This window comes from Cervus canadensis, chromosome 2 (assembly GCF_019320065.1).
Source record: "Cervus canadensis isolate Bull #8, Minnesota chromosome 2, ASM1932006v1, whole genome shotgun sequence".
NCBI classification, from domain to species: Eukaryota; Metazoa; Chordata; class Mammalia; order Artiodactyla; family Cervidae; genus Cervus; species Cervus canadensis.
Window position 1 is genome coordinate 55,577,415 of NC_057387.1, and position 22,953 is coordinate 55,600,367.

The 22,953-nt window shown below is 40.7% G+C and overlaps 1 protein-coding gene across 2 annotated transcripts in view; it reads left to right on the top strand.

Moving 5' to 3' along the window:
* The window catches only part of DDAH1 (dimethylarginine dimethylaminohydrolase 1), a 147,591-nt gene extending 125,941 nt beyond the window's left edge, over positions 1 to 21,650 (top strand). For both annotated transcript variants that reach the window (XM_043460789.1, XM_043460791.1), the window contains exons 5-6: positions 16,247 to 16,390; positions 18,594 to 21,650. In XM_043460789.1, coding sequence (XP_043316724.1) covers positions 16,247 to 16,390; positions 18,594 to 18,710 — 261 coding nt within the window. In that variant the 3' untranslated portion in view covers positions 18,711 to 21,650. The remainder of the gene's footprint in view (positions 1 to 16,246; positions 16,391 to 18,593) is intronic.
* Positions 21,651 to 22,953: the final 1,303 nt, after the last annotated feature.

Sequence of the window (22,953 nt, forward strand, 5' to 3'; positions counted from 1 at the left end):
AGTTCAATCTAGATTAGCTACCAGTAGTTGTAATATCAATAGTGGTAATAATACATTTAAGTGTGATGTTCACGTTAATTCAATTTGAAAAGCCTAAGTTAATGATCTTTCCACATTAACATACCCAAGAATCACACAGAATGCACATTTGAAATGTGTATCACAGGAACTCCCCAGCAGTCTAGTATTATCACTTGGGCCTTCATTGCTGTGGGCCTGGGTTTGATCCCTGGTTGGGGAACTAAGATCCTGCATGGTGGGGCCAAAAGAAAAAGCTAACGCATATATATAGAATCCAGATAAATGGTTCTGTTGAACCTATTTGCAGGGCAGGAATAGAGACACAGACGTAGAGAAGAGACTTGTAGACACAGCGGAGGAAGGAGAGGGTGGGACAAATTTCGAGAGTAGCATGGACATATACTCACTAGCGTGTGTTCAATAGATAGCTGGTGGGAAACTGCAGTATAACACAGGGGCTCAGCTCGGTGCTCTGTGACAACCTAGAGGGGTGGGGTTGGCGGGGGAGGTTCAAGAGGGAGGGAATCTATATTCACTTATAGCTGATTCACACTGATGTATAGCAGAAACCAACACAAATTGTAAAGCAATTATCCTCCAGTTAAAATAAATAATGACATGCACATCACATTTCTGGGGTTGACCACAAGAAATTCAGCAGCAACGCTGGCCTAGAGCCTAGGAACCCCTGCATGACTTGGATGCAGGTAATCTGTAGACCGCACTGGGAGAAGCAATCCTCTGTCTGGAGTTCACCAGACATCCTATATCAGCATTTGAGGGCAGGGGGAGACGATTCACGCCAAAAGTAAATCACTGTGTTGTTGGACAGAAAATGCCCCCTAATATCATTCAGAATAGTATCTTATAAAATAAAACAACTGGCATAGCACTTCAGAGAAGTAACACTCATGTGATAAAAAAAAAAAAAAAAACTATGCAGAAACTAGTACAGCCACTATCAAGAACAGTGTGGAGATTCCTTTAAAACTGGAAATAGAATTACTATATGACCCAGCAATCCCACTGCTGGGCATACACACTGAGGAAACCAGAATTGAAAAAGACACATGTACCCCAATGTTCTTTGCAGTGCTGTTTACAGTAGCTAGGACATGAAAGCAACCTAGATATCTAATAGCAGACGAATGGATAAGGAAGTTATGGTACATACACGCAGTGGAATATTACTCAGCTATAAAAATGAATGCATTTGAATCAGTTCTAATGAGGTGGATGAAACTGGAGCCTATTATACAGAGTGAAGTAAGTCAGAAAGAGAAACACCAATACCTGATGTTAACGCATATATATGGAACTTAGAAATGGTACTGATGACCCTATTTGCAAGACATTAAAAAAAGACACAGATGTAAAGAACAGACTTTTGGACTATGTGAAGGCAAGGGTGGAGTGATTTGAGAAAATAGCACTGAAACATGTATTACCATATGTAAAATAGATGACCAGTGCAAGTTCAACGCATGAAGCAGGGCACTCAAAGCTAGTGCTCCGTGACAACTCGGAGGGATGGAGTCGGGAGAGAAGTGGGAGGGGGGTTCAGGATGGGGGAACACGTGCACCCATGACTGACTCATGTCAACGTATGGCAAAAACCACCACAATATTGTAAAGTAATTAGCCTCCAATTGAAATAAATAAAGTAAATTTTTAAAAAGTTTTTAAAAATCGTGGCAGCAAATTTCAAAACATAAAGTTTATGTTTCCATTTTAAGAACAAAAAAAAAACATGCAGAGCTTCACTCGATTATTGAAGTACAAATACCTATGAAAAACTAATTTCTTTAAAATACTGTGTCTTTTTAGAGGAAATGCTTACAGAATAAACAATATCATGTGTTCCATCTAGTTCCTTTCTCTCTGTTGATAATGTTTGCATATTAAAATACAACATATCTGCAATAAGTGCTTATTACTCTAATTCTCTTTGGCTACATAAGGCTCTTAGACTTGAATAGAGAAGTCTGAAGGTCTAAAGTCCTGTGGCTTGAAAATAAATAGGATACTAAATTCTTCAAGTAGGAATAGTGGAAAGAGGAAGGAAACTTGGGTGGGAAGTATTGTGTGCTCCCATCCCTGAGCTTGTTAGGAAGAATTTGAAAAGGTGCCCCTGGCGACAGCACCCACACTGATTAAAGCCAGAGTTCCAGTGACAAGTATCAATTGCACAGAAGGATGCAGCACAAGCACTGACTTTTGGAAGCCATTCTTTGCTTCCAGAAGGTTGAGCTCTGAGTGAGTGTGTCTTACAGGAAATTGCATCAGGAGATTTTAGGAAGATTTTAAGAGTTTCTGAAATGCTGAAAGATTATTCATCCATTTGTTCAACATTTAACAAATGTGTTGAGCGCCTGCCCCATGCCAGGCCCTGCACAGAGAGCCAGTGATGTGTCTGTGCCTCTCTGGAAGCTTCATCCATTCTGCTGTGATGACTTGGTTGCCTTAACTCAATTCAACCCAAGCAGTATGTCAATTGCCTAAAGGGGCAGAGGTCAAAATACATACAGTAGAGAGACAAAAATGTATTGCTCTCTGAACCAATTGATGATAGTCAGCTAGTTGCCTTCTCCAACTTCTATGCCACCCTTCCTTCTTATTAATTGAACCTTGAGTTTTAAATGAACATATTGCCACCTGGAACAAAGTTCACAGCTCTTGGCTTTCTTTGTCCTAGGTATAACAACGAGACTAAGTATTGTCCAATGATATGAGATTAGTGGTGCTGGGTATGAGATCCAGGAAGCCTGGATTTGAAAGAGAGGAGTTGTGCCTTCTCCCTACCCTGAACCTTGAAAAACAGATGTGATGGCTGGAGCACAAACAGCTATTTCATACCATGAGGACAAGGGCTACATAACAGAGCAAAAAGCTAGAAGAACCTCAGCCTGTGATGACTGTCAAGTCCATACACTGCATTACAACCTCAAAACTCCTTTCACATGACAGAGAAAGAAACTTTTAAAAGTTGTTTAGACGGGCAGGTACTTTCTGTCATAGCCAAATTTAGTTCTCAATGATAAAACTGCTTGTCTTCACTAGCCATGAACAGAAAACCCAGGTCAAACTGGCTAAAACCGTGAAGGAGAATTATGGTCCCTGTAGTTCTGAAGTAATGTAGACTTTAGGGTAGATTTGATAGGTCTGCTCAATGATGCTGACAAAGAACCAGACTTTGTCTTCCCTTCTACAGATGAGCTTCACTATAAAGCTAGCTCCTCTTCAGGGGAGCACAGTGGTTGCCGTAGCTCCTGGCTACTTGCCTCCTCACCCCCATTCAGGGAGAGGAACATCAGCTCTCTCAGAAAAGTAAGGAAGTTTCTTTCTGATCTTGTCCATTCTTATTGGTTCAAATTGGTCATCTGTTCATCCCTGAACCACTAATGGAACTGGGGATGAATTTCTCTGGAGCTACAGTTTCCTGACTGCATCCAGGCACAATGGAGCACCACAAACAAATTCACAGGGGTACAATGGCAGAAACATAAAATTTTCAAAAAGAATACAGATATACCTGTCAGACATCACACACCTTTCTACTGTTGTTTGGACCTAACTACTTAATAAATAAAAGCATTAGACTTGCTAGAGTTTGTTTTTTTGTTTTGGTTTGAGTTTCACTCTTTTTTCTTGGCCTGAGGGCCCCATGAAAATATCACTGGGACACTTATGGGTACCAAGAGAGGAGGAGAGGAACCGAGAGAGGACCCTTTGGCCTAGAGTCTCAATCCTGCAGTCAGAGGTAGTCAGATAATGTGGGCTTCACAGGGAGAAGTGGATATACAAGTGAAAACCCAGGTAACTACTAAGAAAGCAGAGAATGGATGTGTGGGAAGCAACCACAATGTCCACAGGCCCTTAGAAGAGCTAAACCCTGCATTCTTAGAGAACTGCCTTTGTCTAGGAAAATACAATAAGGCCTTTGGGGTAAAAGGTGAGAGCCTTGAAGGCTTGGGATCAGCAGGAGACAATACAGCAAAAGAGAAAGCAAAAATGTCCTTTGTTAGAAGCAACAGGAATGTGGAGATAGGGAAAGAGCAGAGAAAAGGGAATGAGGAGAGATCTGAACTACAAAGCAGAGTTGTCGAATCTTTGAAGAACACCAGCGTTTCATATTCTATTTAAGTGTCTCTGTTACCGCAGTACTCCAATCTGCCAAACTTGAGAACAATCTATTACTGTAGGTGAATAGGGCTTGTTTTTCCAGGCAGTCAAAGAGAGACTGGGGTCCCAGCTTGTGTTGACATCGTTTAAAAGAGGGACAGCGCCTGTGAAACAATTATATTTCTAAAGGGATCTAATTCAGTGGGGCCAGAGGTAACATGTGAATATCAGCTACCTCCTTTCCCTTCTCAACCCCTCTCCCCAAATTGGTCAAAGTTATAGAGAGGGCACAGACTAGTGGTTCTCAATCCTGTCTACATATTATAGTCATCAGGAGGGAGCATTTAAAAAGAAACAGTGACATTTTTCTCTACTCTAGACCAAGTCAAAAAAGAATCTCTATGATTGGTGCCCAGAAGCCTATACATTTTTTTAAAGTTCCCCAGATGATTCTAATGTGTGGCCCAAGTCAAGAACCGCTGGCCTAGGACATTCCACAAATCATGGAATGCAATTAGGTTGTACTGGACAATCTACTTTAGATCTTGAAAGGGAAGAGAGACTCCTTGACTTGGGAGTGGAGGAGGAGGCTGGGGAGGGGTTGATATTGTTCCTCTTTGTCCCACTTAAATTCTCTCCACCAAACCAAGATCACTAGAAAAGGCCTGGACTGAGTCATGAGAACTAGGGTGTAGTCCTGGCTTTGCAGTTCAGTTCACTACCTTTGTGTGATTTTAGGTAAGTCACTTAATTTTCTATCTCTCTGAACCTCCATAAAAGAGAAGTGGGCTTGATGAAGTGTTCAAAGTACCTTCTCAACATTCACTGTCTGACACTAGCAAAGGCCAAATCCAGGAGGAAACCACAATTTCTCCTCCCCATTTCGGAAATGTAAAACAGAGAGTCCAGGAAACACCCCACATAAGTAGGTGACGTGGGGTGGCTGCTTTCTTCATCTGCCATGGTTTGGTTGTCATTTACAGGATTTAGGTTTCTTATATAAGATATGTGTGGATAACAGCTGTTTTCTTCAATACCAATCCATTTATTTTCAGGGATCCTATTAATTCAGAGGAAGAATAGAAGAGCAAATGGTATACTTCTTTGGAAGTTTTATTTCTCTTTTTCTGGTTATTTTTCCTCCTATCTCCCATAAGTATCTGCTCTTCTTTTAAAATGTGAGTAGATTCGATAGCTTTCTTCTTAAAACAGTGGTTTTCAACCAGAGGCAATTTTGTCCTCCCTTACCCTCAAGGAAAAATCAAACAATATCTGGAGATATTTTTGTTATTATGTGGGGGGTACAGGGGGTGGATGCTACTGATACATAGTGTGTAGAGGCCAAGGATGCTCAACCTCCTATAATACACAGGACAGCCCCCAAAACAAATAATTATCCAGCCCAAAATGTCGACAGTGCTGAGGTTAAACAAACCCATCCTAAAACATGAGTGAGATCTGTGAACCTTGTTTCACAGAAATTTCCATTTCTGAGCATATCACAGTTGAGGGGCTTTTATTCCTGATGCATTTAGCAACTGCAATGACTCCTGAAGATCAACTAGTTCATGACAGCAAGAGAGTCCTTCAGAAGCAGGGAATTAAATAGCTATATACAATCCCAGTGGGCTTCCCAGGAGGCACTAGTGGTAAAGAACCCCTCTGCCAAAGCAGGAGACATAGGTGAGAATTCAATACCTGGGTGGGGAAGACCTCCAGGAGGAGGGCATGGCAACCCACTCTGGTATGTTCACCTGGGAAATCCCACGGACAGAGGAGCCTGTTAGCTACAGTCCATGGGGTCACAAAAAAGTTGGACACGACTGAAGCGACCTAGCACGCACGCATGCATACAATCCCAATATTTATTCAGTTTTTGTTTAACATTATTTACAGACATTGGAACTATTTATGGGCAAAAATTAGTAACTGTAAGACAATCACAGAAATTGCCTTCACAAGTACAAAATCTGAAGAGGTTTTTGTTACTGGCCTTTGAGAGAAGTAGACTTTGGGGCCCCTAGAAACTGAGATGTTCAGGCTCCTTCACTGACAAATTCAGTGGGAAATAAACAGGTTCTGTTTTGAGTATGTACAAATAGTCTGTAGTATGTAAAAATAGTATGTAAAAATAGTATGTAAAAATAGTCTGAAGGACCTACGTCAAACTTAATAATAATTTCCCATAAGGAAAGGGAGAAGAGAAAAGCCAACGATGGATAAGAGAGGGAGAAAGAGGGCTTCAACTTTTTAAATTCAGCTTTTGTGAAATATAATTTCCATACAATAAAATTCACAAGCTTTAAATGTACAGTTCAATGGGCTTTGACAAATGTGTACAGTTGCATTAAGTCCAATAGAACTTTTTTCATATTTGACTCTTATACAAAAAACTTGTGTTATGTATTTTTATAACTTATATTTTAGTTTATAGTTTAAAAATATGTTTTTAGAAGAACTGTTTGAAATTATGTAATCATACATCACCTCATTTCTTAAGTAGCTTACAAAGATGGAAGGAGTATAGCAAAATAACCTAACTGGAAATGAAAGGGAAAGATGGTGTAAAAGGGGAACAATAATTTAAATTGGAGCCAAGTTTGATAATGTAAACTGTGAATTCTCATTTCCTCTTTACACGTAGAACAATTAGACTTTAAGTTTCCAATCAGTCATCTTCTCTTGTATGTTTGAAAGCTTCATTGAGTTTAGGCTCCTGTTTAGCAAATCCAATTTGCTATCCTTCCTTTTAAGTATTCATGATACCTTATACCATTAGTGTATTTCAAAAGCTCATTGAAAGCTAATCCTCAAATATTGTCTGCCATGAGAAAACAAGAGCTACATGAGCCAAATTTTAAAACTAAAGTTATCCGTGGTACTAACAAAGAAAGTGGAGGGTGACTTAAAGTGACTTTCTATAAAAGGCCAACTTATGCTGAAATTCAAGAACCAAGTCTTATAAAACCATGAAGCCCTCTGTACAGGGCAGTGGTTTGCTACAGCCAGCTTACCCAGGCCAACTGTTACATTTTGGGGAATCTTGACAGGTGCTTATTAAACACATCTATTATTAAAAATCAAATTGCATAAACTAATGACTAAATAAATTTTGTTTTAAAAAAGGTAATAACTTCCTAGTTATATTATTACATTTTACCATTAGCCGTGCCCTTACGGTTGTTTCCATCTGTTTGTGTATGTGGTAGTGTCATATAACAGTGCCCATGCACATCCCTTCCCAATGCCGTATTCAATAATATCACAGTGGTAACTTGAAATTGGCTTCGGTGAGAGTGTTTGCACCACAGAAATCAGCAAAGCTACAAAACAGGACTTCATTTATCATTTTACTGATTTTCTAGACATAAGAAAGTGATGGAGAAGTTTTTTAAACTTTTAATTTTGTATTGGGGTATGTGTGCTCAGTCACTAAGTCAAGTCCAACTCTTTGTGACCCCACGGCCTATAGCCCTCCAGGTTTCTCTGCCCATGGAATTCCCAAGCAAGAATACTGGAGCAGGCTGCTGTTTCCTTCTCCAGTATTGAGGTGTAGCCAATTAACAATGTGATAGTTTCAAGAGAACAGGGAAGGGACTCAGCCATACATGTACATGTATCCTTTCACCCCTAAACACCCCTCCCACCCCAGCTGCCACATAACACTGAGCAGAGTTCCATGTGCTACAGTGGGTCCTTGTTGGTTATCCATTTTAAATATAGTAGTGTGTACATGTCCATCCCAAATTCTGATGGGAAAAATTTTAATTATGCAGATTAAACTTAAAAGTGTATCATGTGTGTAACCATTACATCGAGGGAAAATGAGGAAATATTCTTCTCAAAAGCTACTGTGCACTTTACCAATGAAGTCACTTACATCGTTGCCAAACATTGTTTCATCCGTCTTACTATTGTTAACAAAATATCACCCAGCAGCCATTTTGGAATTGACTAATTGCTAATTTGTCAGTTGCAACTGTTGGTTTGGCCTCAAATGCACAAACTGCAGAAATCAACAGAAGCATTCTGTGAGAATCAATTGGCAATATGAAAATTACAGTCAGGAACGCTGAAGTCTTTATTATTATTTGTAGATTATATGCTACCCATCCTTTATAATACAGTAAAATTTATAGTAAACTTCTATGGGTATATTAGGCATATATTTTTCCCCGCATTTACCAGCATACTACCACCTGGAGCTGAAGATCTCAGGGCACTGAACATATGCTAAAGACTTTTTTCTTTAGCCTGTACCCAGGCTTTGAGTACAGTTTTGTAGAGCAATTAGAAGTCCCGATGGTGATTTTCTTCACACTGTTCCAGAAAAGAAACAAAAAAGAATGCTCTTTCGTGTGCACAGACTCTCCTCTAACCCCCAAGCGACTCTTTCACAAATGGCCAAGCACACCACGTCGAGGATTTTGAATGTCTCAAAGCAAAACAATCACAGTTATTGCAAAAAAAAAGTTTAAATGGGCACCTGATGAGATAACCAAGGAATCATGTGCTCACGTAGACTAAGCATTAATCCACCAGGGGTGGGGTCCGCGTCAGCAGAGCTGGACATGGACATCATTACAAAGTGTGCATGTTTGGCCATTTCTCATCTCTCACCTTTGAGCTTGCCCCTCTGCTGCTCTAGAGGTGATAATGCCTCTTCACCCACTGTCCTTTTCTATTCCTGAAGGCTTTTCTCTTCCTTCATCTACTTAAAAAATAGAGTAGCTATCTCTGAGGAAACCAACCTTTGTAGTCTAATAGCAAACTCAGACAACTTCAGGGGTCAGACCTTCTCTGTCCAAAATGCACTTACATGCAAACTTTTAAAAATATGTGCATGTCAAATAAACTGTGTCTACAGGAAAAATTAGCTCACAGACTCAATTAGTGAGCTCTGAGTCTAATCTTTCAAGGGCAATTCGCAAAGGTGGCAGATTCATGTGACCACAAAATGGTGGGCATTTGGAGGCTGACTCACCTGGACCTGGATCCTGGATTTCTGTCTTCATGTGTGACCTTGGACAAATTACTGAATTTGTCTGAACCTTGGCTTTCTCATCTGTAAAATGAATTGTTGAAGAAAGGAGTGAAAACAGATAAACCATCAATAATTAGAAGATAGCTCAATAAACACTTCAATTCTTTCTTGTTATTGAATGACCCAAGGGAAACTGAAAGATCATCCAGTTCCCAATACCCAGGGAAGTTAATTTTTGATGATGAGATTTTAGGAGCTGAATTTAGGGTATAAGTATCTGGAGAAGCAAAGCCAGGGCATGACCTCAGTAGTCAAGTAGGCAGCTGTCTACCGTACTTATTCAAGACATAAGGATAAGACTGTGGGGGATTTGCATCTGCTACACAGCTAGTCATAGAGAAGCATGGCAGGGGGAAGAAGGGAGGGAAGAATGCTAGACTGCATTTGGGGAGGGGTGCTTTGGTATGATTTTTTTCCTCTCCATTCCTTGAGTCAAAAACTTAAATCAGGGCTGTAACTCACCCAGAGAATTGATACTTGTTCCTTCTGCCCCTACTCTGTTCCTCAGCCCTCCACAGAGCTCAGAGTGGTCTTATAAGAGTAGAGAGGGGCGGGTGGGGGGGCGGTGGTGCGGGTCCCAGCCTTCCACAGAAACCATTGTGTTTGAGGATTCCTTCCGGAAATAGTTTTTGTGACTTGTGGTTGTAGTTTGAATAACAGAAGAAATATTTCCTCCACATTTTCATGTGGCCCATATGATCTGAGTAAAAGCAGCAGCTCCAAACATGAGATAATTTATGGAGGAAATGTCAGCTAGCTTGGAAGGAAATATTTGGCATTGAAAGTTTGCCCAGATTTAACTAGAAAGAACCATGCAACTTCATTCTTAGGATCTATACAACCCATCAATTCAGAGAGGTTGTTTAAAAGGCAGCCTCACTCGGGTTGTATTCATTTTGAGCTGATCCATGGAAACACTATTAAAAAATGAAAACACGATATCAATTCTAGAATGTCATTCATAGCTATTTGACTGAGCCTTAAAAGGACTGCCAGGACTTGATGCCTGGTATATTGTCAATTCTCAATAAACTCTTGATGGATGGGTAGATAAATAAATGTATGAATGATTTTAGATGTCCAGGAGCAATGAAAATTGTGCTTGACATCATATACTGTATATCTCAATAGAATCTATAATGAGTTGTTTTATTGAGTTGGTTCCACTTTGATATGTTAAGATGAATACATATGTATGCTTCATAGGAAGATCCGGTATGAGCAAGCCAAAAATGTGCTTTGTTTCCTAAACATCTTTAATCACCTTCTATACAACTTTGCTTTGGTATTTGACCAATGCGTCCTACATTGTTCTGTGAAACAACATAGCCTGGGAACTTTTTCAAAATAAGTGATGTAGTACAAAGAAACCATGAGTAAGTAACAAGTGAGAGAATGAAATTGCCTTCCAGACCCTTGGATGAGAAAATTCCCAGAAATGTTGGGAACTGCCGGAAATGCCTAGTTGTTAATGCAACTAGCCATGCAAATTATCTTGGGCTGGAAGCCAGACGTTTCCCACTCTGTTTTGTGACAGCTCCCCTCTGGGGAGCAATGTGGGTTCCTTCGGATGAGCAGCTGTGTAACAGACCACGAGGACGTGGCCAAGATGATTCTCAGAGCCATTTCCTCCCAGGGCTGCGTGCCTTCTTAGTTAAGGAGATGCCTGTGTCAGAAGTGACGCTGACTTTCATTTTACTGCTAGTTTACCCTTGACCTGGCTTCAATTATAGATTATCATCTTCTGAAGGCAGAATCCATGCCCAGGTTAACTTGGCATCTTGTCTAGGTTCCCAACCTTCCACTGCCATCGTGCCAGGCCTGAAGGGGGAGCTCCAGAAAGACAGTGGAATTGGACAGAACGCCAGTTGTATCCTGTCCTGAGTAGTTCAATTGGTAAAAACTACACCTGCAGTGCAGGAGACCCGGTTTTGGTTCCTGGGTCGGGAAGATCCCCTGGAAAAGCGATAGGCTACCCACTCCAGTATTCCTGGGCTTCCCTGGTGGCTCAGCTGGTAAAGCATCTGCCTGCAATGCAGGAGACCTGGGTTTGATTCCTGGGTTGGGAAGATCCCCTATAGGAGGTCATGGCAACCCACTCCAGTATTCTTGCCTGGAGAATCCCATGGACAGAAGAACTTGGCGGGCTACAGTCCATGGGGTGGCAAAGAGTCAGACACGACTGAGCAACTAGGCACAGCACAGCACACATAGTGAGTGGAATAACTCCTTTGGGAAATGGCAAAAGTCAGAAAAGAAGTTCAGAACAGCGATTTAGCCTTCAGATCTTCCCCTGAAGCCCTGTAGAAATCCTGTGTGTTACCCGGAATCCGGGGCCTCTGGGGACCTTGTAGCATGTACACGGTTAAGGGGCTTTCTCCTTTTCATTCTGGCTCCCAGGGCAGTGAGAAGCAGGAAGTACAGTCCCTGGGGTTAAAAGAACACTTTAAACACAGCTTTGGAGCAATACACCTCCTCCACCCCTTTTTAGGAAAAAATGTTGGGACATAGAACTAAACAGCCCAACAGCCACATTCTCGGGATATTTGAAATGATGCTCATCTTTTAACAAAGGCCGCCAAGCATCCACAAAGCAGACGCAAAGCCTGTTTCTCCGCCTCATGGTGGCTCCATCATTGAGCTCTTAGAGGTGATGCCCTGCCAGGAGGGCTACAAGCACCTCCTCATATCCTCACAGTGCCGTTCCAGCACAACAGGGGAAAGATGCTAGATAGACACACAATCTCCTGAATCTTTTTCTGTGCATTCCCCTCTGGATGGCAAGCGCCCTGCATTCGGTATATACGTACATCTCCTGAACCCAGCTATAAATAAACGCAAGCTGTCTTATTCAGACAATAACAACACATAAGAAAAAAGACAATAATGACTAACAGGAAAAGAAAAACCTGTTCTTTGTCCCAAAAGATGGAAATCCTTTGTGTTTAGAATAAGTACCTTTAGCTTTTTTATGGAAAAAATGTAATTTTTTGTTTGTTATCTATAGTTACCATTTCCTAAATCCTTTTAATTTAGAAAGACTACGCCTGACAGAGCTTTTGTAATTTTTCTTCCATAGTTAAGCAGGACTACTCACTGCTCCAAACGGGGTCTGTTCTATTATTAAAAGTCATTTCTTTTGGCATATTTTCAAACCTGTCTTAAAATGATAACCATGGGGCCTTTATAAATTAATTGCAAAGCTTCTCCTAAGGTGGCCTTGTTGGTTTCATTTAGACATTTATTTTAAGAGTATCTCTCAATAGAATTTATCAGTGAATTACTTTATGTATTCCCAGCATTAAAGTATTTCCCTACTAAGAATATTATAATTCCTTTCCTCATAGTGGTGAAAAAAAGTGAAACTATCCTCAAACAATGTTAGGTTGGGTCCTGACCCTTATGTCAGTAATTTTAGGAATGTCCCCACCAGAAGTTATAAATCATACATATAAGACCCGGAAGGGAGAGAAACATTAAAGAGTAAGGAAAAACAGCTATTAGAATTTCACATAAACACCGTTAACTGAAGAACAACAAATCAAGTACATAGGAAGCGGGGGTGGTATTGTTCATACTAGAAGCTTGGGGGGGGCGAGGGGGGTGGATAGGAGGGAGCATGATGGGAGCTGAAGGCCGGCTAAGCAAAGCACAGCAGGAAAGGAAGTGTTCCGTCTCCGTTATTCCAGAGAAACTGGACACTTTCTGAGGTAGGCATAGCCTTGGAGATTCTAGTTTGTCCCTTCATGGTTAAACAAGAAGTCAGCACTGATAACATCCTTGATAACACTTCCTCTGGAATGCACAACATTCCATGTTTCTGCTTCATAGTCACCCCCGGACAAGCATGAGTCAGACTGAGAGGTGGGGAATTTGCCAGGCTGCTCATGGGACCATTGAAGTTATAGTCAGGCCTGTGAGGTATGGACTTGCTATGCTTCTTTCTCTTTCAGCTCATCTTGTACTAAGAGCCGTAGGTGATTTCTTTACCTCAAAACAGACTATCTTTAGTGTGAGTTTCAAGGGCAAAGTTTGCTAGAACAGTAGATGGGACTGCAGGCTGGACACGTGAACCCCATTTGTCTGATCATGCTGTGGTAAAATACTAGTAGCTAATTAAGGGATTAATACAGTGCCTAATTGTATTCATTATCTTCATTTATCTTTCATAATAAGTGTGTGAAAGACCATTATTATCCCAATTTTATAGATGAGGAGTCTGCAGTACATGTGGTCGCAAAGAGTCGGACACAACTGAGAAACTGAACAACGATAGATGAGGAAATGAAAAAGTGGAAAAAGAAAAAAAAAGAGCTTGAATTTCTATAGCTTACAAAGGAGAGAACTGAGACTCAAACCCGGGTCTTACTCCAGAGTTCATGGTCTTAATGTGTCCCTTCCCACACAATGATAAAGGGAAGCTACTATTACTGTGTTTTGAAAGCAACCAAAAGAAAGTCTGCATAAGATATAATTAAATAGCAATTCCTAAGAGAAGAGAGTTACTTGGGTCTGGATTTTTTTCTCTTAAACATGCCTTTTCATGTTATTTTGCAGCATATCCATTTCAAAAAGAAAGCTAAGTTGAATATATTGATAATTTGCTTAGACTAGTTCTTAATTGTCCATGTGCTGAATGGCTGTGCTGCTGTGCTGTTCTCAGTCATGTCTGACTCTTTGCAACCCCATGGACTGTAACCTGCCAGGATTCTCTGTCCATAAGATTTTCCAGGCAAGAATACTGAAGTGGGTTGCCATTTCCTCCTTCAGGGGATCTTCCCAACCCAGGGATAGAACCTGATTCTCTTTCATCTCCTGCATTGGCAGGCAGATTCTTTACCACTGGGAAGCCCATATGTATTGAACAGGTCTAAGGTTTCTCAGTCTAGGTGTTACCCTACCGGTGGGTGATTCATCCTATGGGTCTATCCCCTCAGGGAACAATTTAAATTAAAAAGCGCAAGAGAGATGTCCAGTCAAGTCCAAACTGTACCATGCCATAGTAGGATTGCACATGAAAAGAGAATAAATAGTGCCATGATTAATGGTACCATGGTCAGTTTTTATCATAAATTAAAAGTAGCAAATAAGTGAAAAATAAACGATATGGTACTTTGTAGGACAAAGATTTTGCTGCAGCTCTGGAGGTTAAGAAAGAGCAAAGTGAGATGATTAATCAATTAAGTTTTGAGTTGCACAAATCTGTATTTAAATCTACCTGCATGAGCTTGGTCAAGTTTTTTTTACCTCTCTCAGTCCATTTTCTTGATCTGTAAAATGGGAATTTGGGGATTCAATAATATAATAATTGTTAGCATGGTGCCCTGCTTGTTCTTATTGTAATACAATTGTCTATTTGTCTGACAGTCTCCTCCAGTAGGCTGTGACCTCTTCAAAAACTGGATATTTTCCTGTTTACCTTCGCATCTCTGAGCCTTTGATACAGTGCTTAAGCTCATCCCCACTCCCGATGTTTCCTTCTCTATGAAGGATATTCCACATTACTTCTGGTTTCTGTCTGCCCTTGACATAGTTCCCACTAGGAAAAGAGAATGGTTTACCTGATGGTGAGTCATGAAGACCTTACCATCTATACTCTTCACATCCTGTCTCTTCTGCTCTTTCCCAACATAAATCTTACTGTCCAGTGGCTCTGTGACTGAATGTGCAAGAGACTTAACTCTGGGCTGCAGTAATATGAGGCCCATTTCCACACAGATATCGAGGGGTAAAGGAAGACCTAGCTGGAAATGTAGATTAGAACCAGACAATGAAAAGATCTTGTTGTACCTTCATGGCATGACATTTTGGCAGATTCTTTCAGACATATAGAAAATGATAAAGAATGAAAAGAAGCTACAAGAGTAAGCTCAAAATAATACTTGTTTTCATTTTTGATGTTTGGATATTTTTGACATTATGGGGTGGGAGTAGGGGGGTGGGGGAGGTTGTTATTTGCATTTTTGTTTTAATTTGTTGAGGGGCTGAAGATGAGATACCAATATTTTTAATTCTTTGTAGAATTCATCTGTCTTATTTTTAAGTTGTTTTATACTAGGGTACTCAGAGAAGGCAATGGCACCCCACTCCCATACTCTTGCCTGGGAAATCCCACGGATGGAGGAGCCTGGTGGGCTGCAGTCCATGTCGTGGCTAAGAGTCGGACACGACTGAGCAACTTCACTTTCATTTTTCACTTTCATGCATTGGAGAAGGAAATGGCAACCCACTCCAGTGTTCTTGCCTGGAGAATCCCAGGAACGGCAGAGCCTGGTGGGCAGCTGTCTATGGGGTCGCACAGAGTCGGACATGACTGAAGCGACTTAGCAGCAGCAGCAGCATACTAGGGTACTAATAAACCCTTCACTTGATGAATAGACTTGCTAAGTCGGTTTTTCTCCAAGTGTGGTCCAGGGACCATCTCCCTCAGAATTAGCCGGAGGGACCTCAGAATACAAATTTCTGTTCCTCACCTCAAATCTGTCAAACTAGAATCCCTAGGGGTAAGACCTTGGAATATGATTTTAACATTCAACTCCCCCAGGGGATTTTTATGCTCATTTTATTTAGGACAGCACCTGCTAACAGACAAGTGAATTCAGTTTATTAATAAATGCACCTAGAAGAAGAAATTATGTCTGTGCCTGTATGTGTGCAGTTATTGCTAAATCAGTTAACTGACCATTCTGATTGTTGCTATAGTCCTTTTCCCTATAGACCAGAGCAGTCCTGCTAACTCAGCCAAAGATATCATCAAAACCCCAGTGTGGCCTTTTGTCTGTGTGTCTTTCTGATAGATCTATGAACAAAAACTAGAAAAAAATAATCATTTTAGAACCCTTAAAAACACTTTTAAAAGAACCCTTACAATTCTTCCAAAGAACCATAGTTACATCTGGTTTTCCTTTTCTGGTTTTAAGTGACTGGAGGTAATGGACAAACTTCAACACAGAGGAGAATGCTTAGGTGTAGGTTGCAAGTTTTTATCCTGCCACACTGCCCGCCTGTTGGCTGATGTGGGAGACACTCTGCTTAGGCCCGCTTTGTATCTTTCTATAGATCATGCAACAGATGAGTGATCATCGCTACGACAAACTCACGGTGCCTGATGACACGGCCGCAAACTGCCTATACCTGAATATCCCCAGCAAAGGCCACGTCTTGCTGCACCGAACCCCAGAAGAGTACCCAGAAAGTGCAAAGGTAATAAAACGTCCTTCCTGCCACAGTAGCTGGGGAGACCTCCTCGAAGCCTTCCTGCCTAAGGATTTTTTTGACGATCGAGTGATAAATAACAGGGGCTTCCTTTCCCCCTATACACATCATTAGGAAAGCCAAAAAGATAACATAATTGAGGGCCAAAGGAAAGTTTATTTAGCTCGCTCTTCTCATTAGTGTCATTGGTCAGTAATGCAAGCAGAGTAATTGAGATGATCATGCCTGGTATTCAGAGCCTTCAAATGAGTATTGGATCTCCCGAGTCTGTGCTCCAGCTCTGATTAAATGTACTTTCTGACACTCACATGCCCATCAAGCATAGAGACCTACACAGGTCAACAGTGTTATTATTTCTGACAAATCTCAGCTACCCCTCATCAGAGGGTCATTTATTCCTTAAGGCAGAGAAGTAGGAATGACCCAAGAGAAGAGTGCTCATTGTCAGGGCTGCAGAAAAGCAGGGGCTACCATCCTAGGCAGCAAAGTCTTGAAAGGAGAGAGCAGGAAGAAATATAAAATATTGCACACTCAGAACCAGCCCTACAAGTATCTCTTCATTTGTGTTCTAAACAGGGAATTGCCTCCTCAGTATGGAATTCTTTCCTGGTCTGAGAGAAAGACTGGTCTTTCCAGCCTTTCAGAGCACTCTGCCAGTCTTACCTGTATACTTTAGTAATTTCAATTTAATCACACCAAACAGATCCAAGGGTGCTCATCCATAGATCCTTCATGGGTTCATATCCTTTTAAGGCATTTCAGCATCATCTCTGCCCAAAGGAACAAGATATCTATACAAAGCATTACAGAAGAACCTTAGTAGCCGTTGATCTCTCTTTTTTATATGCATGTATCTTAGGTTTTTATAAACTGTTTATAAAACAGTTTTGCTACCTTTTAAAAATTCAGCACTATATAATTACTAGGCTGATTCTCATAATCAGGATCTCCCTCAGCAGATTAAAAAGGGAGAAGGGGAGGAGGATAAACAGATTTTTTTTTCATGGCCAGAAGTGTGAATCTGAGGAAAATAGAGGACCTCTGACCCTCCCAGACTGTGTCTTGACCCGCTCTCAGATGAATACTGGATCTCATACCTTAATGTACATCAAAGTTGTTAAAAATACAGGTTCCTGGACTCCCACCCTGGAATCTGCAGTATCAAAAAGCACCCCGGTCACTGAACTTACTTGGGGAAATGGAGCTCTGGATCGTTCATACCTACCTGATTCCTGATAGTGGAATTCTCATTAACTTCTTCTGAATTCAGCCCTGGTTCTATCACCAAAAACAGTAACACTATTGATGTTTATAGAGGGCTTTCTCTGTGCCAGGCACTGTGCCTGGCGTGCTGTATGCATTGTCTTATTCATCCATTACAGCAGCCCATGCAGGCACTAATATTATTCCAGTCTTACAGAGAAATAATCCCATGGGGATGCTAATTGACTGAAATCGCACTTGAAACCATGAGTTGACAGAATTGGGGCTGGAACGCAGCTCTAATTCCAGCACTCTTAATTAACCATGTACCGAATTTTAAGGAACCACGTACACTCTACAGAAGCATGGTGGACTGGTTTTAGACAGTATATTTTCAAGTGATTTTTTTTAAAATTTTGATCTGATTTATCATCAGACAAAAATCTGTTTACTGTTTATTTGAAGGCTTGACACATACTTTCTTTCTATTCATGTCAAAAGATGCTCTAAAATTCACACCTATCATTTAAAAGCACTTTGACCTGAAACCCTTCACTTAAATCATATCTTGGCAAGTGTTTCTAGTTGGCTTGTTAAGGAAAGAAACATTATAGTTGAGAGGGTTTTACAGTGTGGAGAGAGAGTCATACTCAGACTGAAATCAAGGCCACAGCCTCATATATCACTTAATCCAGCACTGACAAGGGCAGAATAAAGGCCTTTCTAGTAACAACCACATTTCTGACACATCTTTGGCTTTGAGGTTAGAGCAGAGAGCTAGCGGTTAACCAGTGCTGCTCGCTTTATGGGTTTCGCTGTGGGCATGGGTGTGGTCTCAATGTCATGCATACCTTGGGGTTCCCTGTATGGAAAGCCTAAACTCACAAGCTAAATGAATTATCTGTCCCAGGCGGAGGGGGTGGGGGGGGGCGGGGAAAACAGAGGCAGCAACTGAACCTTCTCTGCTTTTCCTTGATTCCTCCTACAGGTTTATGAAAAGCTGAAGGACCATATGCTGATCCCCGTGAGCAATTCTGAACTTGAAAAGGTGGACGGGCTGCTGACCTGCTCCTCGGTTTTAATTAACAAGAAAGTAGACTCCTGAGCCGCAGTCCCTCCCTTGTATCCGGCAGTACTGCACTCCTAAGGCCGGTAACTGTACCCACTCCTGTCGTTTTGGTTGACAATCTCCTGTGCCACTGCGCCACTAACCCTGGTTTACAATTCTAAGTTTCATTCCTTTGTTCTGCACCTCCCCCACCCCCTCCCCTCACAGTGGTACCTAAACTGTGGATTTGCTCAACGAGTTAAGCAATCTAGAAAATATAGAGCTAATGAACTATTGAAATGTGATTAATACTAGTAAGGAAACACTTGTTTTAGTGTTTGTATTATCTGTGTGAAAATCATTTAGTTGCCAATATATGCTGAAGAATGTCTTCTTGATCAGTCAGATAAACTGGGTTTTCTTTCTGTATGTCATTAATCGTCTCTGGCTCCTGTGAAATTCCCTGGTCCAGGGAGCCTCTCCTTTTCTCTCTTTTTTCTTCTTTTCCTACTTCTGTCACTGTCACCTTGACCTGGGGTAGAATCCGGGGTCTCGCCTTCTCCACACCTTCCTGCAAGTGGACTCTGTCTTTCATTAGCCTTCTCTGCCTCACGGCTGCATCTTCTGCTGTCACACCACTCACCCCCAAAAGGGTCCAATAGGCACCTTAGCAGAACTGTGACGAAAATTAGAGCAGCTCTTGAGGGGAGACTTAACTACAGAGAGGCAATCCCCGATGGAGTTTGCCCCAGAGATCTAAATTCCAGAAGAAGTGGGGCACCACACCTAGGAAGGTGAATTCAGCATCAGATGGTTGCCAGGGGGCTGCAGATCAAGAAGCTTGGAAACAGTCCATGGGTGCAAACACTTCAGGAAGTCTTTAAGTCACATTCCACATTCCATGAATTTTTGCTTTATTACTGGCCATTTCCAGACCTTGAGGAATAGGCTGAATTTTTTTCATTTAACTCACTTTCATTTCCCCCGGTTGTAACTCACCCTGTTTCCACCCTTCTACCCCTACACTTTTCCTGATCTACGGAGTTATTCCTTTCAAGAGAGACATTACATCTAAAAATGATTGTGGATGGGCTAGTGCAAGCCAATTGGAGCATGTTCAGGAAGTGATAGGCTTGGTGCTTGAAGCCAACCACAGACAGTAGACAATTCTACTTTGAAATATCCATGAACATTTACTGTGGAATTCAATTAAAATTTATTTCCTGTCTGACCTTCCTGTTACACAAGCTTACACTGATACAAATCTCTTAACAAAGAACAATGCTGCAGCAAAGGGAGAGATAGTTGTCTTTTACTTAAACCTGAAAGAATCAGCCTTTTAGCAACCCGGGGAAATGGTACTTTCCAAGGAACGGTGACTGATCCAGGCATGTTATCAAACTGCCCAGTCATCTCCACCTTTCCTAGATTGCCTATGGCTTCTTAAGATTCAGTGAGTTTAAGAAATGCTACTTCAAGCCTTGCTCTGCTCACCTACAGGTTTGTAATCAGACATTCCTTACGTTTGGTGACCAAGAGAGAATACCTTCATTTATTCTATCTCCCCCTGAGCGAATGGAAGTAAGAAACCTCTAAGCATACAAGACATCCTTAACCACTGTTTTTTTTTATTTGATGATTTTATGTCAGACTTTGAAGAAATTCCTTCTCCTCCTTCTTTTTTCTTTTTGCTTAACTTTAATATTCATATCATGTACAAATATCTAATTTCATGCATCCTATGACTAAAACATATCTTGATCACTGTCATATTTCCAACTGTCTCATCATGGGTGGACAATATGTTTTTGCCACAGAGAGAATTAATGCCACTCACATGCTCAAGTTAATAAATAAAAATTGTCCTCAGCAGTTATAGCTGCCCTTTTGGGTTAAATCTGGCCCTATGCTGGCAAAAACAGAAATCCTCCCCGGGAGAGATCAACATCTCAAAAACAACCACAGGAAAACGAATGCAATGAGCCACTTCAGGCTTACTAGTAAAGCTAACTGGCTTATGATTTTCAATATCTCTATTTCTATCATTCCAAATTAAAGAACTGTTCTCTATTATGTTTAGTAAATTGAAAGTGAATCAATATTTCTTTTGAACAGTTGGTTCTAACAGAAGGCTGTTTTCACTTTTCTTTTTCTTTGTGTCTTTCCATCTTTCCTTCTCTTTGTCTCAAGAAATCACTTAGAATCTATGTGCCTCTTCTACAGAATCTTATTCTGCACTATTCCGTCACCTACAAGACTGGCTTCTTTGGACCCTTTCTGTGATATGATGATGTGAAAACCTAAAATACTTGCAGAATACTAATATTCTTTCTTTGGTGTACTCATCGGCATAATATTATCTTTGAAGAGGAAACACAACCCATTAGCCCATTATATAGGTTCCTCTTTTGTCCCGTGTGATTTACAAGGATAAACTAACAAAAACTGCTTTTTGACATTATAAGAACACTAGAAATTGTATGTAAGTAAATAACAGTTGAGTCAGAATCTCGTGGTCAATAAGATTCAGCTTACTAAGGACAATATAGAGAAAGTGCATGATGCGGCATTATTTCTCAACTGTGACAGATTGCTATAGAAATCAGCAGGCAGATCTGTCTCCTGTGTATTGATCGCTCTTTCAAGCTACTGTGAACAGATTCCTAAGGCTATCTCTTCATCCTGAAGGGGGGAAATAGTCTGCAGATGAACAATGTGACTTATTTAGAGTTGCATGTTAATCTTTGTAATTGTTTACTCCTTAACATCCTATAGAACTCAGAAATTATTTCCACATGGTGTTAGATTTATTGTGCATTTTATCTTACTGACCATCCTGTTGCAGGCCATGTATGATTATCCACTCTGTGTGCCAAAACCAGTAATGCCTTTCACGGCCCTTTAGTCCAGAGAAGTTCTGCACTGATTTTAGTCTCTTGCTGTCCTGATCCTACAAGTATACCAATCACGATGGAATAAAGTGTGAGTTGTACTGTGCTTGACAGCCTGTGTCTCTTTTTTGCAACAGAAACTTCTATGGTGAATGAAATCACCATTTCCTTGCTATCAGAGATGGGAAGGTTTTGTTTTGTTTTGTTTTCCTATAAGATATGGGATTAGACATACTATATCTGTAAATCAGCTGCCATCCAAAGGTTGGATTAAAATGATAATTGAGGGATACTTCATCCTTCTGGTGCTTAAAAGTATGCATATTATCCATGCCTGGTCAGGAGACCTTGTTTCACATGTGTTCCTCCTCGAAACAGCTTCCCTGGTTTCTTTTACTCCTAACTGTCGTCAGCACATTATAATATGGCTCAGTTATGGAGACAGTTGAACAGGTTTTTTTCCTATGCTCATACAAGAGTTTGGTTTTTTGTCTTGTTTATTTTACAGTAAGCATTTTTTTTTTTAAGGAAATTTGAAGGATTTTTAATGAGGCTTCTTATTTCCAACAATTTTTTGCAAACTGAAAGTAGCTTCATTGTTCTCTTTTTTGATTGTAAAGATAACTGCTCGTCGCAAAAATAAAAATCACACCATCCCCCCCAAAAAACATAAAACATAGGAAAAAATACCCCAAATTTTATCATCTACAGATAGCTACTATTAACATTTTGGAAAAGGACTTCCCTAGTAGTCCAGGGGCTAAGACTCAAGTTCCAAATGCAGGGTGCTCAGGTTCAAACCCTGGTCAGGGAACTAGATCCCATGTGCTCTAAGAGCCTGCATGCCACAATGAAGATCCTGCATGCTGCAGCTAAGAACTGGCACAGCCAAAAAAATAATTTTTTTTTTTTAATTTTTGGAGAATATCCTCACAGATACAGATATAAATATGGGATAATTTTACATAATTACACTGTTTCATAACCTGCTTCCTTCACTTGGCAATATATTGTGGCCATCTCTCCGTGTCAATAAATATAGATCTACATCAGCAATTTTAACAGCCCTGAATATTTCATGATATGGTTGTAGAGCAGCTCTTTCTAATTCATATGGAATGTTATATAACAGATGTTCATCATGCTCACATTCCTAGTAGCTGGGGTCTTCAGGCTATCAAAAATGTTCTGCATACAAGCTTTCACACACCCGCAGGGTGAGCTCAATCTGTAGCCCTCTTACTGTAACTGAAGGGTGAATGCAAAAGCCCACCAGAAGCACAGACCAATACTAAAATCCCTTGGAGAGTTCATTGATTTAGTCACATCTCTCAGTTGATGATGTGTTGGTTAGTTCTCCATTATTTAGGTGAGTATTAATATGGGTGATGAAGCTAAAAACTGCCAAC